Source organism: Marmota monax, unplaced genomic scaffold (genome assembly GCF_021218885.2).
Source record: "Marmota monax isolate L192 unplaced genomic scaffold, Marmota_monax_Labrador192_F-V1.1 WCK01_AAM20220418_F8-fsc00253, whole genome shotgun sequence".
Taxonomy (NCBI): Eukaryota; Metazoa; Chordata; class Mammalia; order Rodentia; family Sciuridae; genus Marmota; species Marmota monax.
Genome location: NW_026695237.1, coordinates 1,546,147 through 1,570,730, shown reverse-complemented (window position 1 = coordinate 1,570,730; position 24,584 = coordinate 1,546,147). Strand labels below are relative to the sequence as shown.

At 51.0% G+C, this 24,584-nt stretch overlaps 2 protein-coding genes across 5 annotated transcripts; one reads left to right on the top strand and one right to left on the bottom strand.

Annotated features, from left to right (window-relative positions):
- Nucleotides 1-2,592: 2,592 nt before the first annotated feature.
- Nucleotides 2,593-14,472, top strand: Inpp5j (inositol polyphosphate-5-phosphatase J). Of its 3 annotated transcripts, XM_046439503.2 has the most exons (14): nt 2,593-2,702; nt 4,419-4,616; nt 6,294-7,471; nt 7,798-7,911; nt 8,022-8,130; nt 8,297-8,413; nt 8,738-8,913; nt 9,331-9,442; nt 9,601-9,710; nt 9,841-10,024; nt 12,924-13,061; nt 13,213-13,290; nt 13,387-13,491; nt 13,689-14,472. In XM_046439503.2, exons 2-14 carry the CDS (start codon nt 4,512-4,514, stop codon nt 14,193-14,195), a joined length of 3,033 nt encoding a protein of 1,010 aa, XP_046295459.1. In that variant the 5' UTR covers nt 2,593-2,702; nt 4,419-4,511; the 3' UTR covers nt 14,196-14,472. The 3 variants fall into 3 exon arrangements, with proteins under 3 accessions (XP_046295459.1, XP_046295458.1, XP_046295461.1); XM_046439502.2 differs by lacking the exon at nt 2,593-2,702 and having other exon boundaries at nt 4,291-4,616; XM_046439505.2 differs by lacking the exons at nt 2,593-2,702; nt 6,294-7,471 and having other exon boundaries at nt 4,486-4,616.
- Nucleotides 14,473-14,584: 112 nt separating this feature from the next.
- On the bottom strand, nt 14,585-20,148 carry Pla2g3 (phospholipase A2 group III). Of its 2 annotated transcripts, none has more exons than XM_046439506.2 (7): nt 19,521-20,148; nt 18,474-18,606; nt 18,112-18,246; nt 17,525-17,814; nt 16,595-16,724; nt 16,384-16,500; nt 14,585-15,728 (listed from the first exon to the last, which is right to left on the bottom strand). In XM_046439506.2, the coding sequence occupies exons 1-7, from the start codon at nt 20,032-20,034 to the stop codon at nt 15,518-15,520; spliced, it is 1,530 nt and encodes a 509-aa protein (XP_046295462.1). In that variant the 5' UTR covers nt 20,035-20,148; the 3' UTR covers nt 14,585-15,517. The 2 variants fall into 2 exon arrangements, with proteins under 2 accessions (XP_046295462.1, XP_046295463.1); XM_046439507.2 differs by having other exon boundaries at nt 18,127-18,246.
- Between the last annotated feature and the right edge of the window lie 4,436 nt (nt 20,149-24,584).

Here is a 24,584-nt window from a genome sequence, read left to right as displayed (position 1 = left end):
CAATCCCAGAGACTGAGGCAGGAGAATATCAAGTTCCAGGCCAGCCTTGGCAACTTAGCAAGACCTCATCTCAAAATAAAAATTAAAAGGCATGAGGATATAATTCAATGGTAGAGCACCTTGGGGTGAGTCTCCTGCACCTTGAAAGGGGCAGCTTTAGAATTGAGTCTGGGCTGGAATGATTAGGCTCAGACTTCACAAAACTCCATGATTAAGTTCAGAGCTCAAACTCTGACCAAATTCAGGGCATAGCCAGAGGTCAGGACTCAGTGTATAACCAAGGAATCCAAAGTTTGCACCACCCAGGGTCAGAATTTAGTCTGAGATCAGGGTTCAGTCAATGATTAAATTTGGGGCTCAGTTTGTGAACAAGATCAGGGTTTAAGCTTCCACCAGAGTCAGGATTCAGTCAAAAACAAGGTTTATTTTGGACTAGGGTTAGTGATCAGTCTGTGATTAGGGCTCAGTCTTAGGTTAGGATCAGGGCTCAGTCTAGGTCCAGAATCAAGGTCTCAAGTTGGGATTGGCCTTTTGCTGAGCTTGAATCAGGGCTCAGTATGTGACTAGAGTCAGGGCTTATTCTAAGGCAATGGTCATAACTTAGTCTAGAGATGGAGTAAAGGCTCAGTCTTGACATGAGATCAGGGCTCAGTCAACACCAAGATTAGGGCTCAAGTTGGATGTGGGATCAGGGTCATAACCAGAGTTTACTGTGACTCTATGCTCTGTTCTGAACCCCAATAGAGATGTTTCTGGAAACATGGGAGCAGGGCAGGTCAGTCTGCAAGAATTGAGAGCCCCCAGCTAAGCTTAGTACAATCTAGTCCCTGCAGTAAGCTTTCCCTTGCTTGCTAAGGACGGGTGTCCTAGAGCCTTCTAACCTACATGGCTCTGCTGCTCAAGATCCCCTCGCACCAGAATAAAAATAGCCACTCACTTCAGAGCAGCTGACAGCGGGTGCCAGGCTGCCTGGGAGGAGGGGGAGCCAAGGAGAGGGAGGAGGGATGCCTGAGCTCAGCCCCAGCTGTGTGACCTTGGGAAAGTCACTCCTTCTCAAGCCCATTTCCTGAGTGGCAGAATGGGGGTGGGGTGGGGACGACCTTCCCCAGAGAGTGGAAACAAAGGGGGCAGTGATATAACATATATAACATATGGCACTTGTTACCAGCAAGGAAATTTGAAGTCTTGGGAAAAGAAATGCTCCTTTGTTCCCTGTTCACCTCGTTCTCCCTAATGCTTACCTCTGTCACCTTTCTACAATACCTTGTTTCATCCTCTATATCTTTCTAGACATTTCCCACATAGTGGCCATAGTGTGACCTCCTTCAGGATGGGCCTGGGTCAGGGTGACCAGAGAAGGAAGAACAAACCCTTCTGTACCATTGCCATCCTCAAATACCCATGGAAGGAGTAAAAGGAGAACGAAGAGGAGGAAAAAGGAATTTTTATTTCTCTCTTTCCCCTGCTCATGGTGTGTTTAGTCTGAGCCAAAAGGCTGGAAGGGCACATGTCCAAATTTTGTTTCCTCTCACAGTCAGAACCTTCTACACCCCATCTCTTTGCACCTGCCATTCTCTCTGCTTCCTAGGGCATTTATCCTCTTCAACTTGGCATCATGTACTTTCCTTCCAAGCAAGGGTTCAATAGTCATCTCTTCCGCAAAGCAGAATTATCCTCTCCCTCTCTAGTGCTCCATTCTCTATGGGGGTCTCAGTATTTTCTTCTGTCAAATATGGGTCTTAGGACCAATCTTTCAGGGTAATTGTGGAGAGTAAATGGGATAACTGTCAACCACCCATCTTCCCTTCCTATCACCCAAACAGCCTAAAGGGAAGCACTAAGAGTTTCCAGAAAGGGGCTGGCCAAGCTGTACCTTCTGCCTTGGTACACCACTCCTCCCTGCAGAATGAAGGAAAGGAGGGAGCCAGGAGGAGCCTCAAGAGACAGCCGTCTCCAGGGGGGCGGTTCTCCCTGGCAGCTGCCCCCGGCCTGCCGCCCTGAGCCCCAGAGCCTGTTATCAACCTCCTGAGTCATCATACCAGGAGTTCAAATATAGCTCCTACTCGCTCCCTTCTCAGCTGGGGTCCACCCTCCACCACCCCCTTCCTGTTCCTTTCCCCTTCCTCCTAGGAATACAACCACTCCAGGCCTCAGTTTCAGCATCTACCAAATGGATGGGCTGGAGTAGATAATGACGGTGATGACGATGATAATGATGATGATGATGATGATGAAGAAATGATGATAATGATGATGATAACTACGGAGCCTTTACTGAGAGCTTGCTTATGCCAGGCTCTATGCTAAACACTTTGTATCTATTATTTTGTTTAATCTTCACAGCAAACTATGGAGGCATCTAGTGTTTTTTTACCTCCCTTAAACAAGTCAAGAATCTCAGTGACCTCACCAGGTAAATCAGTAACAGGGGCAGAAACAAAGTCCCCTGCCAGCTCCGAGCTCAGGGAGAGGAGATCATGAGAAATCCTGGGTTGTCCTCCTGGCACAGAGGAGCTCTCTGTGCAGTCATTTGCATGACATTTGCGTAGCTTCCAATGGGCATTGGTGCCCTGTCCTAACCCTAGGACTGGTCCCAGAGGCCTGTATCTTCCTCCCATCCCCTCCAGAATTGCATCAGAAGCTGGTACTCTTGGGGGCCTCAGTTTTCTACTTGTTTAATAGGAGTCAGAGGACTGGGCAAGGTGAGTTCAAATTTTTCTTCCCTTTCTAATAATCACCTCCATGTCCACTCTCACATCCTCCCTCATTGCCACCTTACCTCAACTCCAACCCCACCACCACCTCTCCCATCATCACAGTACCACCCCATCATCTCTTTTGCCCCCCATTTGTCCTCTGTTTATCCCCAATGACACTTTCCCTTCATTCCATTACCAGCACCATAATCTGTACCTTTGTTATCACCTCCACCACTGCTGTTCTCAACACCTGCACTATCTCTACAACCAACTTTATCCCAACCATCATCACCTCGCCTTTGCTGTCACTATCACTTTCGATTCGTTTACCACCATCACTGTCAATTCCTCACTTCCATTGTTAGTTATGTACATCATCATACCCATCATCACAGTTACCTCCACCATTAGCACTGTTATCTCTGCCATCACATCCAAAGACCTTTCTATTACAGTACCTTAATATGGTCTGTCTTTGTCTTTTCAAATTCCAGCCTCATAAAGATATGGGCTGGAAATATAGAATAGACCCAGAGGCAGTCAAGTGGAGGTGGGAGAGTAAAGGAGAATGAGGCATTTGTCCACATGACCTTCACATAGGGGACCACAGAGGCCCATGAAAATACAGATGTGACTGTCAACCAACTGGAAGCTCTGGGGATAGAACCCTGAACATTTTAAGCCTGAATTGGGTGGGCTCAGTCCTCCCCAAGCAATCCAGCAGTTCTGAAGAAACTGATATTTCAGGGACTGCTAAGCAAATAGAAGAGAGTGTGAAGAAGAGACAGAATCATAGACCACAGTCATCCCTGGCCAAATCTGATCCTCATCACTTATTCACTCTTCTAATTCATTCATTCATTTGTTCATTCATTCAGCAATCATTCCCCTAGGCCTGTTTGCGACCAGGTCCTGTGCAAGGTCTTGGCCATTGGAGTTCTGAGGCCTGTTTGACCCTGGTGCCAAGTCCAATCCCCCACTCCTGGAACTTTCTCCACCCCAGTACCCATCCCCTCCATACCCCCATGGTTACTGAGTATCCTCACTGAAACTCAGGAGACCCTCCTAGTTTACCAGGTGACCTTGTTGAGGAAGTTCCCTCCCAAACCACACCCAGTGAGTACTGGAGAAAGGAAAGCTGAGAAGCTGGGCTAGGACAGGCCTGGATGTGGGGCCAGCTGCAGGCAGCAGAGTGTTTACAGAAGAGGAGGGGCTGGTGCTGAGGTTGAGATGGGAAAGGACTCCAGTGGCTGGAGCCTGAGTGTCTAGTTCTGGAATGGGAAAGAATGGAGCCAGGCAGGAGGGAGGGTGGAGGGGGGGCAGGTACCAAGGCCTGAAAATGGGGCAAGGGTGGGGGCCAAGGCAAGGCCTGGGCTAACAGGGAGGTAGGAAGTTTACAAGAGTAGGGCAGGGACTCAGGTGTCTCTGAGGCTTTGGAGAGGTTGTTGACCTCTGAACCACCTGTGCCTGTCTCACCTGCAGGTGTGTCAATGCCCCTCCCTGGAGAAGGTCTGGCCAGGCCTATTGTCAGGAGGGTGGGGGCAAACAGAATGCCTACTCCTGGGTTCCAGTTGGGACCTGGGCTAGGTGATGGGCATTCTCTGACCCCCATGGTCTTTTCAGCCTCAGCAGCCAACTTGAAGTTTTCCCAGGGGGCAGCCTCCTTGTGAGGGCCACCTCTAGGCAGGAAAGTGGATGCCTGTGCCTTTAAATTCTCAGCAGGTTGAAACGACTGATGACATCACTGGTTCCCGGGAGCGGAGGAGCTGGAGCCAGAGCCCGAGGGAGCCCGGGCTGCTGGGGGCTGCAGACATGGAGGGCCAGAGCAACAGTGGTAGCCCGAGACCAGGGACTGGGACTCGATTGGGCCCCTTATCTGGGCCACATGGGGTTTCTCAAACTGGGACACCCTCCAAGGTAAGACCCCCAAAACCTAGCCCCCCATTCCTGACCCCTGGTCTCACGCCCCCCACACTGCAGGCACCCTGGCACCCCTGGATAAGGGACTGGCACTCTCCTGTGCCCACCAAGCATGAGCTGAGCAAAGAGGTCACCCTGGAGGCTGAGTGTCAGTGACAGAATGCCCAGAGAGAGAGAGATGGAGTTAGCCATTTCCAGGAATCCCCCAAAGAGCCCTAGACTGGGTGTCAGGGGACCCAATTATTCTCTAGATTTGCTGTGTGACCTTGGGCAAGTTGCTTGTCTTCTCTGAGCTATTGCAAAATGAGGAGGCTTGTCTCTGAAGACTAAAACTGTGACATCTGGGATGTCTAAGTTGTTAGTGCTGGAGGCGGTGTGGGGGGGTACACAGTGGGACACTTGGAGCCAAGAAGGATGCCCAAAACGCAGCCTTAAAGAGCTTGAGTTTGGGAAGGGAGGTGGAGGCACAGTTTCAGGTTCTCCGAACTGAGAAGGACACAGGACAGAGACAGAACTGCGTCTCTAGAAGCAGGGATGGGGCCACCCTGGGGTGAATGTAGACCTTCTTCTGTCCTCCCTGACAAAGGACACTTTATCCTGTCTTCTGGGGACAGGACATCATAAACAGAGGATGGATGGGAAAGGGAGAGTGGATCCCTGCAGCACTATTGTCCCCTACCTGCCAGACATAAAGGGGATACCTGGTGATCTGTCCTCACAGGTGGGGGAGAGGGTGAAGAGGGTAGGAAGGTACGACCTGGACATGGAGAGGTGTGACATCAGGATCAACTTCCTCTGAATGGTACAATTACACTTGGTGAGGGTAGTTTAATTCCATAACATGTAGGGAATATGAGACCAAGACTCCTCAGAATCTGGTGTGGTCCAGGACCCTTCACCCAGTCCCTTTGCTTTATAGACAAGGAAACCAAGGCCCTGAGCACAAAGGTGCTTGCCTAAATTCACACAGAGCTGGGCCAGGAATGTACATGGCTAGTCTCAGTCCTCAGTTTTTGCCCCTGTGAGGAGCTTTGATAATGGATGACACAGGGAGGAATGTGACCAAGGAGTTGGGGATGTTTTATTGGGGGAACGGGGTGGGGAGGTGACGGACTATGACGACACAGGATCTGAGGGTTTCTGGCCACCATGGAGAAAAGGAGAAGTACTTAACAGTCTGGACCCAGTGTGGGTGGACCTGGAGTGTCAGGTCATTTGCCCTTGGCCAGGGAGTTGCAGAGACTACAATGAGAGAGTTTCCCAGGGAAACTGTTCAGGGTAGGCACAGAGTGGGTTCCAGTCAGAAAGAACAGGAGAACCCTCAGATTCAGGCTCACTCTGCTTTATTCAATTCAGGTCTCAGTTTCCCCATATGTGAAACGGGTTTTAGACTTCAAAGATGGGGAGAGAGCTTTTTGCTCAGAGAAGCTGAAGCTAGTCACAGTGACGCACGCCTGTGATCCCAGAAGCTTCGGAGGCTGAGGCAGAAGGATCAAGAGTTCAAAGCCAGCCTCAGAAACTTAGGGAGGCCCTAAGTAACTTAGCAAGACCCTGTCTCAAAATTAAAAATAAAAAAGGACTGGGGATGTGTCTCAGTGGTTAGGTGCCCCTCCCACTGGGTTTAATTCTTGGTACCAAAAAGAGATCCTCTACAAGGTGGACTCAAATTTTCAGCTCCCAGCAAAGAAGAATGCAGCCCCAGTACCCATGGAACCAAAGTTGGCTCTAGCACCTGTGGGGCCACACACAGCTATGTCACCTTCCTCAGAGGGGCCGAGGCTGGCTTTGGCATCTCCCCGACCCATCATGGCTCCAATGTCTACTCCTGGAGGACAGAAAAGAGTTCCTTCCCACCGCAGCTCTAGTCTGGCTCCAACATCTGTGGGCCAGCTGGTGGTGTCTGCCTCAGCTGGACCAAAGCCTCCCCCAGCCACCTCAGGCTCAGTCCTGGCTCCAGCATCCCTGGGGCAACTGGTGATGTCTGCCTCAGCAGTGCCAAGGCCTCCCCCATCTACTCTGCCTCCAATTTCCAGGGACCAGAAGCAGTTATCACCCACCTCTGTGGGACCCAAGCCAGCACTAGCAGCCTCAGGCTTAAGCCTGGCCCTGGCTTCTCAGGAGCAGCCCCTCCAGCCCCACTCCAGTCCTTCCCCAGTGCTCAGTCCAATTCTGTCACCCTCTCAGGAGCGGACCCTGGCTCCAACAGCCATGGTCTCAGCTCCAGCTTCTGTAGGATGGACACCAGCTAGACAGAGGGACGCCCCAGCCCCCAGACCTCTCCCCACTTCTGAAGGGCATCTCCAGCCTCCAGCTCAGGCATCTGGTCCGACAGGCTCCACATCCTTCATCCAAACCTCCCAAGATCCCCGGTTTTCTTCCTCCTTCCGAGCCCGGCCTGAGGCTCCCCACAACAGCCCTGAGGATCCACGGCCACCCCAGACCCTGCCTTTGGATGTGAGCCAGGGCCCTCCAGAGCCTGGCACTCGCTCCCCTGGACTTTTGTCCCCTACCTTCCGGCCAGGGAGTTCCTCAGGTCAGACTGTGCCCCCACCTTTGCCCAAGCCACCTCGGTCTCCCAGCCGTTCCCCCAGCCGATCTCCCAACTGCTCTTCCTGTGTCACCCCAGCCCCTGAGGTGGCCCTCCCCAGGTCTAGCACCCAGGGTACAGGACCTGGCACTTCTAGTGCAGGGCTTGTCACCCAGGGTGCAGGACCTGGCAGGTGCCCAAGCCCTAATCTTCAGACCCAAGAAACTCCAGCCCCAGTCACCATCTCTTCTACATCCACTTTGTCCTCCTCATCCTCCTCCTCTTGGTCAGCTCAGCCTACATGCAAGAGCGACCCTGGATTCCGGTGAGTGGACCTTGAGCTTGGAGACTAGCCATTCTTCCAGGGTGATGGTTTACTCTGACTCAGAGTGCCTCCCTGAGGATTTGTCCCTAGGAGGGGTGCTGGGCCCACTTTGGGACAATTAAAAGACATCATCCTTTCCTAAGGGACTTGCTCCGACCTCAGTGTATATCACCAGGGTGAATCTGGTAGGAGGGATTCTGGGTCCAGTGTGGGTTCTTCTAAAGGATTTTACCCACATCTGCCTCTCCAGAGACAGCCCTGTGGGAGGGCAGGGGAAGGTGGGTAAGTGGTGCCCAGTAGTAACCTCTCCATGCCCCTACCCCCAGGATCACTGTGGTCACGTGGAATGTGGGCACCGCTATGCCCCCAGACGATGTCACATCCCTCCTCCACCTGGGCGGTGGCAATGACAGTGACGGTGCAGACATGATCGCCATAGGGTGAGGGGCAAAGTTCATATACCCCTTTCTCAGCCCCTCAGGCCTCATAGGCCCTCAACTATGATAGGGGTTTCCAATCCATGGCTGCCCCCACCCTGGTACCTCCCCAGGTTGCAGGAAGTGAATTCCATGATCAACAAGAGGCTCAAGGACGCTCTCTTCACTGACCAGTGGAGCGAGCTCTTCATGGATGCCCTGGGGCCCTTCAACTTTGTGCTGGTAATACCTCCCTCACCCTTTGGAAGAGCTTCTGGGTTCCTGGCCCCATCTTTATTCTGACTCTTGTGGGAACTGCTGGGCCTCTGTTGTCCCGTGGGCAAGATAGGGACAAGGTATTGTGTCTTAATCCTCAAAAGCAGTGCCTGCCTCCGGCTTCTCCCTGCAGGTGAGTACTGTGAGGATGCAAGGCGTTATCCTTCTGCTGTTCGCCAAGTACTATCACCTGCCCTTCCTGAGGGATGTGCAGACCGATTGCACTCGCACTGGCCTGGGTGGCTACTGGGTGAGCATGGGAGAGGTCCAGGAGGGAATAGCCCCAAAGGTGGCCCTTAATTAGTCCCCTGGCCCCCATGCATCTGCAAGGTTTCCTCCTTACGCTGCACCCCCTTACCCAGCGGCCTGCCTCTCCCCAAGCACCAACAACATCACACCCCATTTCTCTAGACCCCGCCCCTATTCTTTACCCCCCCTGTCCCAAAGTTCTGCTCTTTTCCTAGGACCCACCCTTGTTCAATCCTCATCCACCCTCATCCTCTCCTATGCCCTCCCAGCGACTCACTTCCTCGCCTAGGCTCCGCCCATGACCTGCCCAACCCGGCCTCCCTAGGGTAACAAGGGTGGAGTGAGCATACGACTGGCGGCCTTCGGGCACATGCTCTGCTTCCTGAATTGCCACTTGCCAGCACACATGGACAAGGCGGAGCAGCGGAAGGACAACTTTCAAACCATCCTTAGCCTCCAGCAATTCCAGGGACCTGGTGCCCACGGCATCCTGGATCATGAGTATGAGCCAAAGCGCTGCCACTTCAAGGCAGCAAGGTGTGGGTGGAGGTGTGAAGGCTAGTGACAGTGTGTGGAGCACCCTCTGGGTGATGCTTGTGGAGAGAGGCCTATTGGGGTGAGTGACCATCCAAAGTACTTGTGGGAATACAAAGACAGATAGCAATTTGATCGAGGGGGCTGAGCTTTAAGGGTGTAGCTTTGCTGAGGGCCTCGAGGGACTGAAGGTTGGAACCTAATTTCCTCCAGACTCACCCCTCTACTTCCTTTTGCTCCTTGATGTCTGAAGGCTCTGGTGCCACCCACTCACCCACTGGCATCTTTAGAGGCTCTAGTGCTGTTGGGTTGGATGGGGGTCCAGAAGGATCTGGGTTGGATCCTTCCACCCCATTGACCCACTGAACCCCCACCCACAAACAGCCTTGTATTCTGGTTTGGGGACCTGAACTTCCGCATTGAGAGCTTCGACCTGCACTTTGTCAAGTTTGCCATTGACAGTGACCAGCTCCATCAGCTTTGGGAGAAGGATCAGGTGGGGAATCCTAGCCCCCACCCCAAACCCCCAAGTACACAGAGCATATTCCTGGGACACACCTGTACCTTAGGTTATGGTCCTTGCCCTCATCCCTACTCCCGGGTGCTGGAAGGTTCCAAGCTGTTGTCCAGTTCTGCCCTTCTGGACCTCCACAGCTCAACATGGCCAAGAACACCTGGCCCATCTTGAAGGGCTTCCAGGAGGGGCCCCTTAACTTCGCTCCCACCTTCAAGTTTGATGTGGGTACCAACAAATATGATACCAGGTAAGCTCTGAAATGGGAAGAAGATGTGGGCTGAGGTCTCCTGTGGAAGACTGTGGGAAGAGGGGCAGGAGGCAAGGCCGGAGGTTAAGGCATAGCCCCCTGTAACTCAGGCTATCTCTGTCCACTGCAGTGCTAAGAAGCGGAAACCAGCCTGGACAGATCGTATCCTGTGGAAGGTCAAAGCTCCAGGTGGAGGTCCCAGTCCTTCAGGAAGGGAGAGCCACCGGCTTCAAGTGACCCAGCACAGCTACCGCAGCCACATGGAATACACAGTCAGTGACCACAAGCCTGTAGCTGCCCAGTTTGTCCTGCAGGTGAGTTCCGACCTCATCTTCCCCTCATGACATCCTCTGGCCCAGCTCAGCTTCCCATTGCCCACCTGTAACCCCTTGCATCTGCCTTTAGTACCATCTATTTATTCTAACAGAATGGGAATGGGTTATAATCTCTATTTTCAGACGAGGAGGCTGAGACTCAGAGATAGGATAGCATCACTTGTCCAGGGTTACACAGCTAAGTAAGAAGAGTTAGGATTTGAACCCAAGTCAGTTACCCTAAACCTTCTTCTAAGAAAGGTTTAGGGTAACATGTTAAAATTCACATGTATAATAAGATCAGCAAAATCAAAATGTTACTCAAAACCCCCATATACCATTCATTATTTTTACTTACTATCTGATCGTATGCCCGGCCTTATGACAGTAAGGTAGTAATGGAGAAGGGGAATAGAGATATAAAAAATAAAGAGCCAATCTCAAAATAGTTACTAGAGTTTAGTATCATCTTCTGTATCATGGGTTCACATCCACAGATTCAACCAACTGCAAATTGAAAATATTCAGAGAAAAATTGTGTCCTGACAGCACAGTGATACATTCCTGTTACCCCAGTTACTTGGGGTGCTGAGGCGGGAGGATCACAAGTTTGAGGCTAGCCTAGGCAAATTAGACTAGGGGAAGGGGAAGGGGAATATCTCAGTGGTCAAGTGCTTGCCTAGCATCTGTGAATTCCCAGGTTCAATCCCTAGTCTCTCTCTCTCTCTCTCTCTCTCTCTCTCTCTCGCTCTCTCTCTCTCACACACACACACACACACACACACACACACACACAAAGATTTTAAAAATTTCATCTGTACTGAACATGTATAGACATTTTTTCCTTGTTATTTTCCCCTCAGTAATACAGTATAACAACTATTTACACAGCATTTGCATTGGTAGGTATTATAAGTAATCAGAGATGATTTAAAATATACAGGAGAATGTGCAAGGTTATATGCACATTACTATACCATTTTATATAAGGGATTTAAACATTCTTGGATATTGGTATCCACCAGGGATCTGGAACCAATTTCTTACAAATACTGAGGGATGACTATATTGTTTTTAGGGTTGAGGTTCCTGGTTGTTAAAGTGAAAATCCAGCTGGGCATGATGGCATATATCTGTAATCTACTTGGGAGACTGAGGCAGGTTTGAGGTAAACATCAAGTTTAAGATCAGTCTCAGCAATTTAGTGAGACTCTGTCAGAATTTTTAAAAATGAGATAGGGACTGGAGATGTAGCTCAGTCATAGAGAACCCCTAGGTTCAGTCTTCAAAACTGCAAAACAAAATAAACAAAAGATGGGGAGGGAGGGAAGAATTCTAGAATGTCAGAACCAGATCTAAAAAATCATGTAGTAAAACTCCCTTTTTTTCTGTGGGAGAATCTGAGGTTCCTAATGGACCCCAAGTTATACAAATAAAGGCTCATTGGCAGAAGTGGAGCAGGCTAGATCCAGTCTTTCCAACTCTGAAACTCTACACTGAATTCTGTCAATCTGATAAGAAGAAATCCTGCAGGTCAGAAAATGTTTTTCCTGGTAACTTTGTCCTGTCGTCAGTAAGTGGGACAAGGGCCAATGTCTCCAGGGAGTGGAAATGTGCCCATGCCTGGCCTCCCCCTCCCATGACCTATGGTAAAGGACTTGGACTTGAGGTTTAACCCTCAGTCAGGAACCTGACTGGTAGAATGCTTGCTTTGCATGTACAAGGCCCTGGGTTTTATTCCTAGCAACACACGCACACACACACATACACACACACATAAAATTGCTCCTTTTACCCTGTCCTTCCTGCCCTTTCTAAGACTATCTCCTTCAAAAAATGTTACCTGTTGAGTACCTACAATGTGTCAGGCCCTGTGTAGGGCACTTTACGTGTGTCGTCCTTTTAAATGTCCAAATTCTTCTCCCTGTTTTACTGATGAGAGAAACTGAGGCTCAGAGAACCTTAAGTATTATCCAAAGCAATGCCATCAGAATAGGGCTTAGCAGGGGTTTTGACCTTGGGAGGAGATGGAGGCCATTTCCACCAGACTGTCTGTTAGAAACCCAGGGACAGGGAGGGAATGTGCCAGTTTCTTCTGGAATAACTTGGCTTAGAAACTGAGGGAAGGAAACCTGAAACCAGATCAACAGGGGAGCAGACAAAGACCTGAAGCTGGCACCACCTGAGCACTTCTCCTAGGGACACCAGTAGAGCCAATACCCTGGTTATCTGCCACCCCTGCAGTCCCACCCATTTAGGTGACTCCCCTAACCTCCGTCAGTACGGTTGATCCTGGGGGAAGGATACTCATGATTATAATTTGTCTTTGTGGACTGATGACAAGGCAGTTGTTAGTGTGCTGTTCTTGCCAGCTCAGGAGTATTCAGCTTATTCCAGAATACCCAATATATCATAGGATTTTTCCTGTCCCCCTTGCTAACATGTAGGCAAATTCTTATTACTTACTTACTTTTATACTGTAAAGTTTATAAAATGTTTTACAAATGGTATTTTAATGAATCTGTAGAACCACCCCCAAGTGTTAAATAACAGCCTCTAGTTTAGACAGGGGCCCTGGCATTCATAGAGGCTGAAGAGCTTGTTCATTGCATAAAGTGCAATGCAGAACCAGGATCAAACTGCGAGAGTCTACTGGCCTCAAATCTGTGTTCCACTCACTCCCTGAGGAGGCAATGGGTAGAAGGAATCCTGGGCTAGAAGGCAGAAAGCTTGATGTTTATCCTAGACCTGTTGTACCTCAGTTTCCCAGTCTATGAAATGGCCTCATATTCCTTTGTCTCTGCTGACTTGTGCTGACTCCAACCCAAGAACCCCGGGTGTGTGGAATGCTAGAGGGTTTCTCCTGAGATTGCCCCCTAACCCTGCCTTGCCTGGACAGTTTGCCTTCAGGGACGATCTACCACTCGTGCGTCTGGAAGTAGCAGATGAGTGGGTGCGGCCAGAGCAAGCTGTAGTAAAGTATCGCATGGAAACAGTGTTCGCCCGCAGCTCTTGGGACTGGATCGGCTTGTACCGGGTAAGAAGGGCAAGGGTGGTTGGTGTATTAGGGGAGGAAGTGCCCTGGAGGAACAGCTGAGGGTCACTGCTGTGTCCAGTGTTTGGTGTTATTCCCAAAGGCTACTGGGATGCGGTATTAGAGGTCACAGTCCTCATTCTTCTTGTCCCAGGTGGGTTTCCGCCACTGCAAGGACTATGTGGCTTATGTCTGGGCCAAACATGAAGACGTGGATGGGAATATCTACCAGGTACTTAGAAGGAAAGGGAATGTAGGGAAACCTCAAGACTCATCTTGAGGTAGCCCCCTTAATCCCAATTTGGGCTTATACCCCTGGGCCCACCAGGTGACATTCAGTGAAGAATCGCTGCCAAAAGGCCACGGAGACTTCATCCTGGGCTATTATAGCCACAACCACAGCATCCTCATTGGTGTCACTGAACCCTTCCAGGTAAGCAGGCCAGACTGCAGGGTCATGGGATGCCAAAAGGCCCTGTTCAAATGCCAAAGCCTCCACATTCTACTCCTAGACCTCAGACCAGTGGCCCAATTCCCTAGGTCTGCCAATGGGAGGATTAGAGTGGTTTCAAGAGGCCTCTGTGCCCAGGTTGGGGAGTGGGGTGCTCCAGTAACCAGCATTCCCCTCAGATCTCGCTGCCTACCTCGGAGTCAGCCAGCAGCAGCACAGACACCTCGGGCACCAGCTCAGAGGGTGAGGATGACAGCACTCTGGAGCTGCTTGCACCCAAGTCCCGCAGCCCCAGTCCTGGCAAGTCCAAGAGACACCGTAGCCGCAGTCCAGGCCTGGCCCGTTTCCCTGGTCTTGCCCTTCGGCCTTCATCCCGTGAACACCGTGGTACCAGCCGTAGCCCATCACCCCAGAGCCGCCGGCTGCCCTGGGTGGCCCCTGATAAGAGCAATAGTAGCGGCAGCTGGGGAAGTAGTGAGGAGGGGCCTTCTGGGCTTCCTGGCCCCTGGACCTTTCAACCAGCTGTGCCTCGAAGCCTGGGCCTGCTGCCAGCTTTGCGTCTGGAGGCTGTAGATCCTGGTGGTGGTGGCTCCTGGGGACCTGATCGGGAGACCTCTGACCCTGACAGCCTATCTCCCAGTCCCCAGGGCCATCAAGGACTAGAGGAAGGGGGCCTAGGGCCATGAGGATAGGGTGGGCAGATGGGCCCTGGTGGCCCCACTCTGCCTCAATCTTCCACAAACCTGCCTGCCTCTCTTCTGCTGCTGCTCCAGCTGTATCTGTACCTACCACTCTGTCCTGGCCAGGGGTGGCCAACTAGGGTCCCCCCAAACTCAGTCCTGGCACTTTAACTGTGATAATCAGCAAAGCCCCGCCTGGACCCCCATCTGGATTGGTGGGAAAGCACTGGCAGAAATCCTAATCTTGGAGTACATCCATTAGGAATTAAATTCTCCAGCTTCACTCCTGGCTGTTTCCTAACTTCTTAGCAGTCTGGGGATGGGGGTAGTTAGTCAGAAGCAGAGAATAAAGAGGTAAGAGAATGACAGAATTGACATTTACCAGGTACTATATATGGGATTCATGCCATCTCCTTTAATCTGTACCACAACCAAATGGGTTCAGTGCCATTCTTAGACTCAGGCATGGGAGAGCAAATTGAGGTCTCCAAGAGGTTACATCAGTTTCTCAGGATGTTATACCAAAGCAGTTTGGCTGTGTTAGAGAAGGAATATTTACTAGGTGCTAAGTGCTATAAGTATGTAAATATTAGTTCACTTGATCCCCAAAAGACTATGAGGTAGCTCTGGTATACACACACACCCTTTTCAGAGGAGGAAATCAAGGCTTAGAACAGGGGAGGGAGGTCCTTTGCCCCAGTGCACAGAACAGATTTGAATTAGGTTTAGGGCAGAAAGAATGGTCCAGGCCTAGGCTAGGAAGGTTGTATCAGCTATTAAAAGAAGGAGCCCCCTAGAAAGAGAGGAGTTGGGAAGCCCTCTCCAGTGCCCCCATCCTGGATTCAGATGCAGGCACTTCTGTGACATTCCTAGTTTCCTACCAGCTGCCCTGGGCTTCATGACAAGGTGCTAGGGCTTTCCTAGGCAGGTTATTGAGACATGTATTAATTTTGCAACATGAATATGCATGTACCTCCTTCTGGGACCTCCTGGGGCTGCTGCAATAAGTTACTCTCCCCATTTCCATTCAAATGTGAAGTTTCCTGTATAAGACCCTAAGCCCAGGGCATTAGAGTGAGCCTCCTGAATACCATGTTCACAAAACCTCACAGAGGGGTTTTGTCACCAGCTTAAGGTCACCCAGCACTGCAGGAGACATGCTCTGGTATTTGAGCCTTAAGGTCCCCCACCTCTAGCCTCCCGGCTTTCCATAAGAGCTTCTGCCATGCTGCAGTCTAACCCATGGAGAAGAGACCAAGATTCCCAGTGCTTGGTCAAGCTAGGGATAAGGTCCAAGCTGATGCTCAAGAGAACTGGAACTGAGGTCACTAGCTCCAGAATTTCTGCTGCCCATTAAGTCTCCAGGTTGCCTGGGTTAGCTGCAGGCACTGGTTGTAGAATGACACAGGAGTCCCTGCGGGCTCCAATGGCCATGCCTGCCCTTCCTCTGTGTCTTTATCCCTGAGTTGGAATCGTATCTTCTGAAGTCGCCGCAAGTGCCGTGCTGACACCTTGATGGCCCTTGAGTCTTTGGAACAGCTGTTGGAAGAGAACCAGATGGTCAGCACTAGCAGAATTCCAGCCTACTCTGCAGACAATGGGATCAATGCCCAGAGAGGATCAGGAGTGAAGCTAAGGTCACAACAAGGCAGAGAGGGCACGGTTATACCTAGAAGGTAGGCAGAATAAACCTGATCTGGTCCCCAGAGGCCTGGGTTTTGTTACTACCTGGCTATGGGAACCTGAGCCAGTGCAGGCCTCAGTTTCCTCTTCATCTGTAAAGTGGGAATAATAAGGGGCTGGCTTTGAGAATCAGAATCCAAATGAGATTGTGGATTAGGAATGAACATTAAGCATTTTACTGTGTTTCAGGCAAGTTTGGTATATCACACAAGACATTTCCTTGGCTTGTATAACCACTTTACAGATAAGGAAATGGAGGCTTGGAAAGGTGAATCAACTTGTCAAGGACACACAAGAATTACATGACAGAGCCAAGATGCAACCCCAACAGGCCAACTGCAAAACTGAATCTGAGGCAATAGGGGATAGGGGACAGATGACAAAGAAACTCAGAAACCTCCTGACCCTTTCCCCACCCCCTTGGCCCAGGCACACAATTGGGGTATAGGTAACCCATCCCTTGGGGGAAAAAAAAACAACAACATTATCTCCTGGCTTTGCCATCACTTACCCTTTGTCCTCAGCACAGTCCAGTGGAGGGACCAATTTGAAGCAGGTGGTGCCCAGCAACTCCCAGAGCATGTTGGCACCTGCAGGTGGGCTATGGAGCCTCAGGAAGCGTGCCAGACTGGGGGCAGAGTTAGGCTCAGGCTAGGTTTGAACCTCACCAGCAAGGTGCCCCTTCCAAACAGCCCACCACCAGGGAGCCCTGCAGGCCTCACCGTTGTGTGCAGTTGCAGTGGAAAAGGGGCCCATGGGCACTGTTGAGCAGCTGGAACTTGGTTTCCTGGGGCTTAATTTGGTGCTCACACTGGTCTAGGCGGCGGAAGCTACGGCAGGCCCTGTGGGCACCTGGGGGGATATATGGTCATGAGTGTTGCCCAGTATACCAGAGTGGCTTCACCAATGTTTGCCACCATCCAGGAGAAACACTAGAACATATGCTCAGTCAACACAAATGCAGTCTCTGTCTCCTGCCCTTCGTGCTCTTAGGGTATTGCCCATGTGGGATGTGCCCCTACACATACAAACACACACACACACACACACAAAGTGTCCCATGGGGAAACCCAGACTGCTGCTGAGGGTGGACAGGAAAGGCTTCCTGGAGGAAGAGACTGCTAAACTGAGGCTGAGAGAGGAAGAGGGAGGAGAGTACTTCAGAAAGAAGGAACAGTATGAGCAAAAGCTCAGAGGAGAAAGAGCAGGCTGCATGGTTTTATTCTATTTTTGCAGTGATGGAGGTCAAACGTAGGGCCTTGCACACTGTAGGCAAATGCTCTACCACTGAACTACATCTCCAGTCTTTGAAGACTGCATTTGAGGAGCCAAATTAAATTTGTTAAACTGGAATTTTGACTGGGGGATGGGGTTTATAGGGCCTCAGGACCACTGGTCATTGGGACTTTTGTCAACTGTGATAAAAAGTAGCCATGACATCACAGGAGAAGAGCTCAGTAGATGTGAAGTGATGAGGTAAAATTTGCATATTATGAAAATCCCTTACTTCGGTGTCATTTGATGGTAAAGGTTGGGATACCCTATGAGCACTTGGAGCAGGAAAATAAACAACATATACTTCACCCACCAAAATGCACACAGAGGACACCCCCTTCATATCAGGAACTCCGAAGGTTAGATTCTGAGCTTACCCTGAGGTTTTAGGTGCTGGAGAACTGGATGGGGAGCCCATGTATCAGCTGTGGGGGCTACATCAGTCCTGGAGGATGTGGCCTGGAAGACTGTGGTGTTGGTCAGACTGGGGTACCTGGAGTTTTTTAGCTGTGGCTGCCTCTTCTGAGGGTGCTGCTTTTGTTGCAGTTTGGTGGGGGCTAGGCTTTGGGGACTTGGAGTCAGGGAGGTGACGGGGGATCTCCAGGAGGCATTGTAGTAGGTAGTGGGCTGGAGATGGGCGAGTAGCACCGAGCCATACGACCTACACCTGGAAGATGGCAGTTGGTGGCAATTGGTGACCAAGATACCCTGCCTCCAGAAGCCCCCAGGGTGCTTCTAGAAACCTCTGGAGTTGTCCCCAAGAGACCAAGTATGTCTGCCAGTCCCCTTCCCCATCTTACTGGGTTGTGGGAGGCACTGAAGAAGGTGCCTGAACCCTGCCCTAAGGAAAGGACAAGCCTGACAAGAAATCATTCCCTGATGGAGAGACAGCCCTCCCTCACCCGACTTGAAACCCAGGTTCCCCTGCTGATTGGGAAAGGACTCAAGGGGTGCAGCCACATACCCTCCCCACGAGTACCACGCCACACACGCCTCCTTCTCCTTCAGCACAAAGCAGGGGATCTCCAGTACGTTGAAGAAGGCTACACCCACAATGTCCGAGATGGAGTCATGCTGGTTCCTCAGGCATTGCTGGAACCTGCCCCAGAGTCAGCATTCAGGTCCTCGTAGTAGAGAGAGCTCCTGGCTCTTCCAGCAACCCACCCTGCTACTATCAGCCAAATGTTTGTGGTTCAAAAGTTCCTTCCCTCTCTCAGTTCTGTTTTTCCATCAGCACTATGAGGTCCATGCTGGCTGATCTTTAGGATTCTCTGGAATCCTAAGAATTACTCTGCCCTGTCCCTGAGCCTTAGACCCTCTGCCAACCTGGTATCACAGTCACAGTGGGAGATGGTATGGAATCTGAAGTTTCGGATGCCATAGTTATACTGCAAGGGCGAGATATTCTGTGGGCAGCGGTCATGTTCCCGGCAGCAGAGATCAGGGCCCTGGAAGATCCCTGCATGGAGGGGAAAGAACACCAGCTCATCAGGGTCCTGAGCACCACCCACCAGCTATGCCCACCTGATATCAAGAGGACAGAATTCTGGTTCTCACTCCAACCCTGACATAAAACTCAAGCCAGTCATTCTCCCTCTATGAGAGCCTCTGTTTCAAAGTTTCAAGAGAACAGCCAGTCTGCAGCCCTTTTTGGGCAAATCCCAGTGCTAGACAGCCCACCCATGAGCATATGGAAAGATCTTCCTTAGGGGAATTGGAGTCTGCCCCTAGGGTTCCCAAGCTCATGCTCCAAATAAAACCCTAAAGTTAGGAATGTGTGTGTAATGGAGTGGTATACAGATAGAGTACAGCCTTTCTTACTGGCAAAATGAGGTACTGCTGACCTACCAGACTCAGGTGCTAAGTCATCCCCTAACCCTCCACACAGATAGTAACCTATCACAGTCCAAGCAGTAGCTCCCTTTACTGAACACACCCTGAGTGCCCAGCACATCCCACGCCCAAACTCACAGCAGTCCTGAAAATGAGGTGTCACCTTCGTTTTACAGGTGAGGAAACTGGGGTTCAGTGGGGAAGTGACTTGCTAAGTATGAATGTGCTTATTTGAGATTCGAACCTAGACTTATGGGTACAGGTTTTTTGGCTCAGCACCTTGAATCCTCCCCAGTCTATTCCCTTCCTCAGAAGGTGATTAATGAGGACTCCCAGGTTTGAATAAGACCTTCTGCATCTATTATATCACTTAAGCGTCCCATGATAAAACTCATGGTCACCCCCACTTTACAGATAAGGAAATTGAGGCTCAGAATGGTTAAGTCACTCCTCAAAGGACACTCAGACGGGAAAGTGGGATCCAGTGCTGAAGCCTGTGCCTCCCCCATCAGATACCCAGCTCACACCCCTGGGGCTCACCCAACTCCGAGGAGTTCCCAGCAGAGTCTCCAACTCCACACCACAGTGTGCCAGGCATGGTCCAGCCTCTCTTTGTTCGCAGATGCCCTCTGCCAGGTGCTTCACTCTGCCCTGCCATTCTCTTCTCCCTGGCCCTTGCTGGACCTTCCTCAGGTCCTCGGCAGGTTTCCCACTGACTCTGAAGCATGGCCAGTGTTCTCTGAAGCTCAGGTCCGGGGGTGTGAATGAAGAAGCCCTGGGTGATCTCATGAACACAGAGAGCACCGAAAGTTGCCGTGAGCTCTGGTTCATCCAGCCTGCTACATACCTGCAGCCTTCTGTGTGCATCCCAGCGGGCGTGGAACAGTGCCAGTCCCTGGGTATCCTTGCCCAGGAAGCTCAAGGACCCAAGAGGGCTGCCAGGGATGGATCTGGCCAAGTGGCAAGAAGTGCTATCCCAGTGGAGGGCATGGGAGCCCCCTGGAGTCAACCCCAGAAAGCCAAGCACCCCTAGCAGCACTGCCAGAACCCCCATTCTGCCCTAGCCCAGCCTGGTCAGACAAAGCCCCCTGGCGGCCCACGAGGCAGCAGCTAAGGGGGGGGGGGGGGCAGCGGAAGCTATGTCCAGCAGGCCCTGTGAGGCAGGGCCAATGAATGGAGCAGCAGGAGGAGGAGAAAGGAGGCTGGAGTATGGGGTGATCTTGGGCTTGTAACCGAATCCACCGGCTGGGCAGGCTGCTGATTGGCTGAGGAGTGCACTTGTGGGGCCCACGCCTCCACTCACCCTGCCCTTCTCAGCGCCATCCAGTCACCTGCTGCCAGCCCTGCCTGGATGAGGACTGTGGGAACCAAAGCCCTGGGCCAAGGCGGGGTGTTGAGGGAACGTGGTGGGGGGTGGGGGGACACATTCTGTTGCTCCTTGGGGAAGGAAGAAAGTTAAGGGGCTTGGAGGAGACCTCTAAAACCTATCCTTGTATCCCTATTCCGTGGTGTCTGACACACCCACTGCCATCAGATTGGCAGTAGGCCATGGACCTCAGCCAGAGCTGGGTAAAAGACATGAGGGCAGGGCTGAGGATTCTGGGGCTACCACCCTGGGAGTTCCCTAGTCTTCTGGGAAAGGAAGTGACTATTCCCAGGCACAGGCCCTGATGCTCACTCCCTAATTCTGATTGTTAAAAGACTCTTGACATAACAAAGGAACAGTGCTACAGGGTTCGCCACTTCCTAGGACTCCAAGCACAGACCTGGCTTAGCAGCAATTCTCCTGGTCTGATGAATGAGAGAGACAGTTGGAACAGGCCTTGAAAACAGCATAGAGCATGGCCAACACTCTGGATTTGAAGGAATTATGATCCCCAGAGGAATAGAGTGGCCCAGGAGGCTAGGTCTATGCCACCTCTATCCCTGAGCTATGGCTACCTGAGAGACTCAGCAGGCATCACATGTTGCTCCAAGAGACAGGGGTCTCTTCAAGGGAGGGGTGATACCTAGTACTTGGTCCTGTGTCCCCAAGTTGTCATATCATTCAGTTTCCAACCATCTGGTGAAGGTGTTTATATCCATAGTACAGATGAAAAAACTGAGGCTCTGTACAGGTGGGGAAACCTTAGGTAACAATCAGGCCATAGCTAAAGAGAGGTTAGAGGTTAGGAGTGAAGCTTTTACGGGGATTGACTGGGAATCAAGGATAGCCTGGACAGTGACTTGTCTGTCTGTGCATTTGCCTGTCAGCTTACTGCTTCCCCAACATCTGGTCAATCTCCATCTAAGTCTCTCCACATAGACCAGCCCCAGCAAGGCAGAGCCAGGCAGAGCTGGGGAACTCAGTGTGCAGCTAAAGGGGAAAGAGGTTGTAGGGTAGACAAGCCCATCTCTATGCTTCAGAACCAACCTAGGTTTGTGGTCCAAAGGTCATAGCTAGAGACAATGAAGAGAAGGGAGATGGATGGGAGGAGTCCAAGAGCCAAGCAGCCAAGCTCTTTCTCCTCCTCCCCCCCCCCCTCCTCCTCCACCACCACCACCACCACCACCAGGGATTGAACCCAAGGTCACTTAACCACTGAGCCACAACCCCAGCCATTTTAATTTTTTTGAGACTGGGTCTTGCTAGGTTACTTAGGGCCTTGCTAAGTTGCTGAGGCTAGCTTTGAAACTTCATTCCTCCTGCCTCAGCCTCCTGAGCTGTTGTGATTACAGGCATGTGCTACCATGCCCAGCAAGGAGCCAAACTCTTTCTTTCCAGAGGTTTGGGAAAGGAGATGTAGAGTAGAGCAAGTGGCAGGATGGGAAAGAGAGCAAGGACTTACAAGGGCAGAGACAGAACTGAACCAAGTTGAATCCCTCTAAGAAGAATTTGACACTTGAAAAAAAAAATAACATCATTCTGGTATTTTCTCATATCATAGGACCTGCCACCCACCTCTACTTGCTTTTCCACATTATAGACCCCTTCCCTGCTCATCACTCAGAGAGGATGGGAGGTATTAGCACAGTGTGACCATGGGCTTAGAAGTTGACTTCTCTAAGTTTCCTCTTCTGTATGATGAATATAATCATAGTAGTCACCTCACAGGATGTTGGTAAGACTCTTAGCACCATGCCTGACATTTAAAACACTATCACTAAAGCCTCAGGAAGTGGTTTACCCAGGATAAACCAAGTCTCAAGGTTTTCAGGCCACAGCGTCTGTGATGTCTACCAGCTCTGTTTAGATGGGAACTGTGCAACTAATGGTGAAGCCACTACTTGGCTATGCAACTTCAGGCTTGTCCCTGTCCCTCTCTGGGCCCCAGTTTTCTCCTCTGTGCAGTAAGAGGTACAATGGAATTGACCTTTGAGGTCACTATCTGGGCCCCAAAGAGAGGCAGGCTGGAACCTGCTTAGGCCTCCAGGAGGGAGGGATTCACTAGGTTCATACTCCACCTTGGTGGCCATGTCAGTCAGCCTACAGGACAGGCTTGGTGCCTTGCCTCCCACCCAGGGTGCCCTCTCACAGGATGGAGAAGGTCAAACCAGTGGGACAGGATTTGCTCTACAGAAAGGGGACTAAGCTTTCCCCTGAGTTCCCATGCATCTGGGTTGGGCTGGCTCCATGGCAGGTGCCAATGGGGAGTGAGTGAATGGAACATAGGAGGTGTTCTCTCCTTCCTCCCTCTCTCCACCAGTCCCTATCACTCTTTGTCATCTTTTGTCTTCTCTCTCATCCTCCTCCAACTCTTGTTCTCTTTCTGTACCTGGCTGAGATTTTCGTAATTCTGTCTCCTCCATCCCTTTCTTTCCCCATCTTTCTGTTTCTGATTCTACCTCTCCGCCTTTTCCATTTCCCTCTTCATTTCCTGTGGGTGGGTGGGGGTAAGGGTTAACTAGGGAGTAAACCAAGGGGTGTTCTACCACTGAATTACATCCCCAGGCTTTTTTATTTTTTTCTTTTGAGTCTCACTAAATTGCTGAGGCTGGCCTTGAACTTAATGATCCTCCTGCCTCAGCCTCTGAGTTGCTGGAGTCATAGATGTGCGCCATCATGCCTGGCTCCATTTCTTTCTTTTTATTTCCTCTACCTCTCTTTAGTTTTCCACTGCCAACTGCTTGCGCGCTCTCGCTCTCTCGCTCTCTCTCTGTCCTCCTTCTCTCCCTCCCTCCTTTCATATTTCTTTCTTATTTTTCCAGTTCTTCCATCTCTAAGGGTACCTCTCTGTGCTTCTCCCCGACTTTCTCTTTTCCTGCTGTTTTGCATTGTCAGGGTTCAAACTCAGGGCTTCACACGTCCTAGGCAAGCATTCTTTCACAGAGTTACATCCCCATACATCCACCCCACCCCCAGTCTTTTGAGACTTGGCCAAGCTAACCTCAAACTTGAGATCCTCCAGCCTCAGCCTACTGAATAGCTGAGATTACAGGTGTTCACCACCATGCATGTCTTCCCATTTCTTTCTTAATTTCTCTCTCTCTCTCTCCCTCCCTTCCTCTCTCTTATAAACCCGTGAACACTCCCTTTTTCTCTTTCTCTTAGTTTTCCTGCCTGTCTCGCTGTCTTTGGGTTCTCTCCTGCTTTTTACCCTCTTTACTTCGCTTTTTCCACCTCCCCCCCACCTTTATTTTTTTATTCCTCTCTTTCTCTCCTCCCTCCCCATCTTGTGTGTGTGTGTGTGTGTGTGTTTGTATTTCTCTCCCTTTCTCCTTTTGTGTTTCCACTTTTCCCTTTCTCCTTATTTTTTTCTCTTCCTCCTTTTTTCTCCACCCTCCCCCTCTACACCATGGCCCCAGGTAGGGACATGAGAGCCTTGGGTATGCTCCACCCTTTCATTTACATTTTTCCTGTCTCACAACCCCTGCCCCTCCCTAGGGAGAGGTAGGGTGGGGCTTCTCACCCTGAATTGAGAAGAATAGAGACCTAAGAAGAGGGGTGACTTGCTGGAGTCAGTTGCCCAGCAAATCAAGAGAGAATCCAGGTCTGACTTCCCCCAGCATGCAGGAAGACTTCCTAGGGCCTAGGAAGTGCTTGGTCCCCTCCCCCCACCCCCATCTCCTGCAGGCCCCCATGCCTAACATCTCAACTTCAGGGGCCTTGCTCCCCACTGGCCTGAAGTGTGTCCTCCCTCTGGCCTTTGGAGCTGGCACTCCCAGTCTTACCCGGAAGGTTCTCTGTGCTCTCTGTGCAGGGATAATGGGGCGGACAGTGCCTAGCTCCAGAGCATGCAGTGTTCATTCAAAAACAAATAGTTACTGAGTTTACTATGTGCCAGGCACAGGGGGAGACCCTGGAGAGAGCATGGGCATGAGAAAGGCAAGGAAGGGGAACACAGCATGCCCAAGAGCAGGGAGGAGGGGAAACATCTCTTGGGAGAATGGGGTCTGGCAGCGCCAGAGGGGATAGGGCCCACTGTCAATTGGGTCTTCCAGGAAGCCACTGCCAAGACAGGGTCAGAAGTACAAGAGATTTATTGGAGGAAATGCCTGTGAGAGATAAAAGGAGAGGAAGCAAGACTGTGCAGGGAGACCATGTTTCAGCTCTGACATCTATGGGAAGAGAGAGGGCAAGAAGGAGGTTGGGTAAGAAGGGTCTCACATTTCACTGGGGCTCTG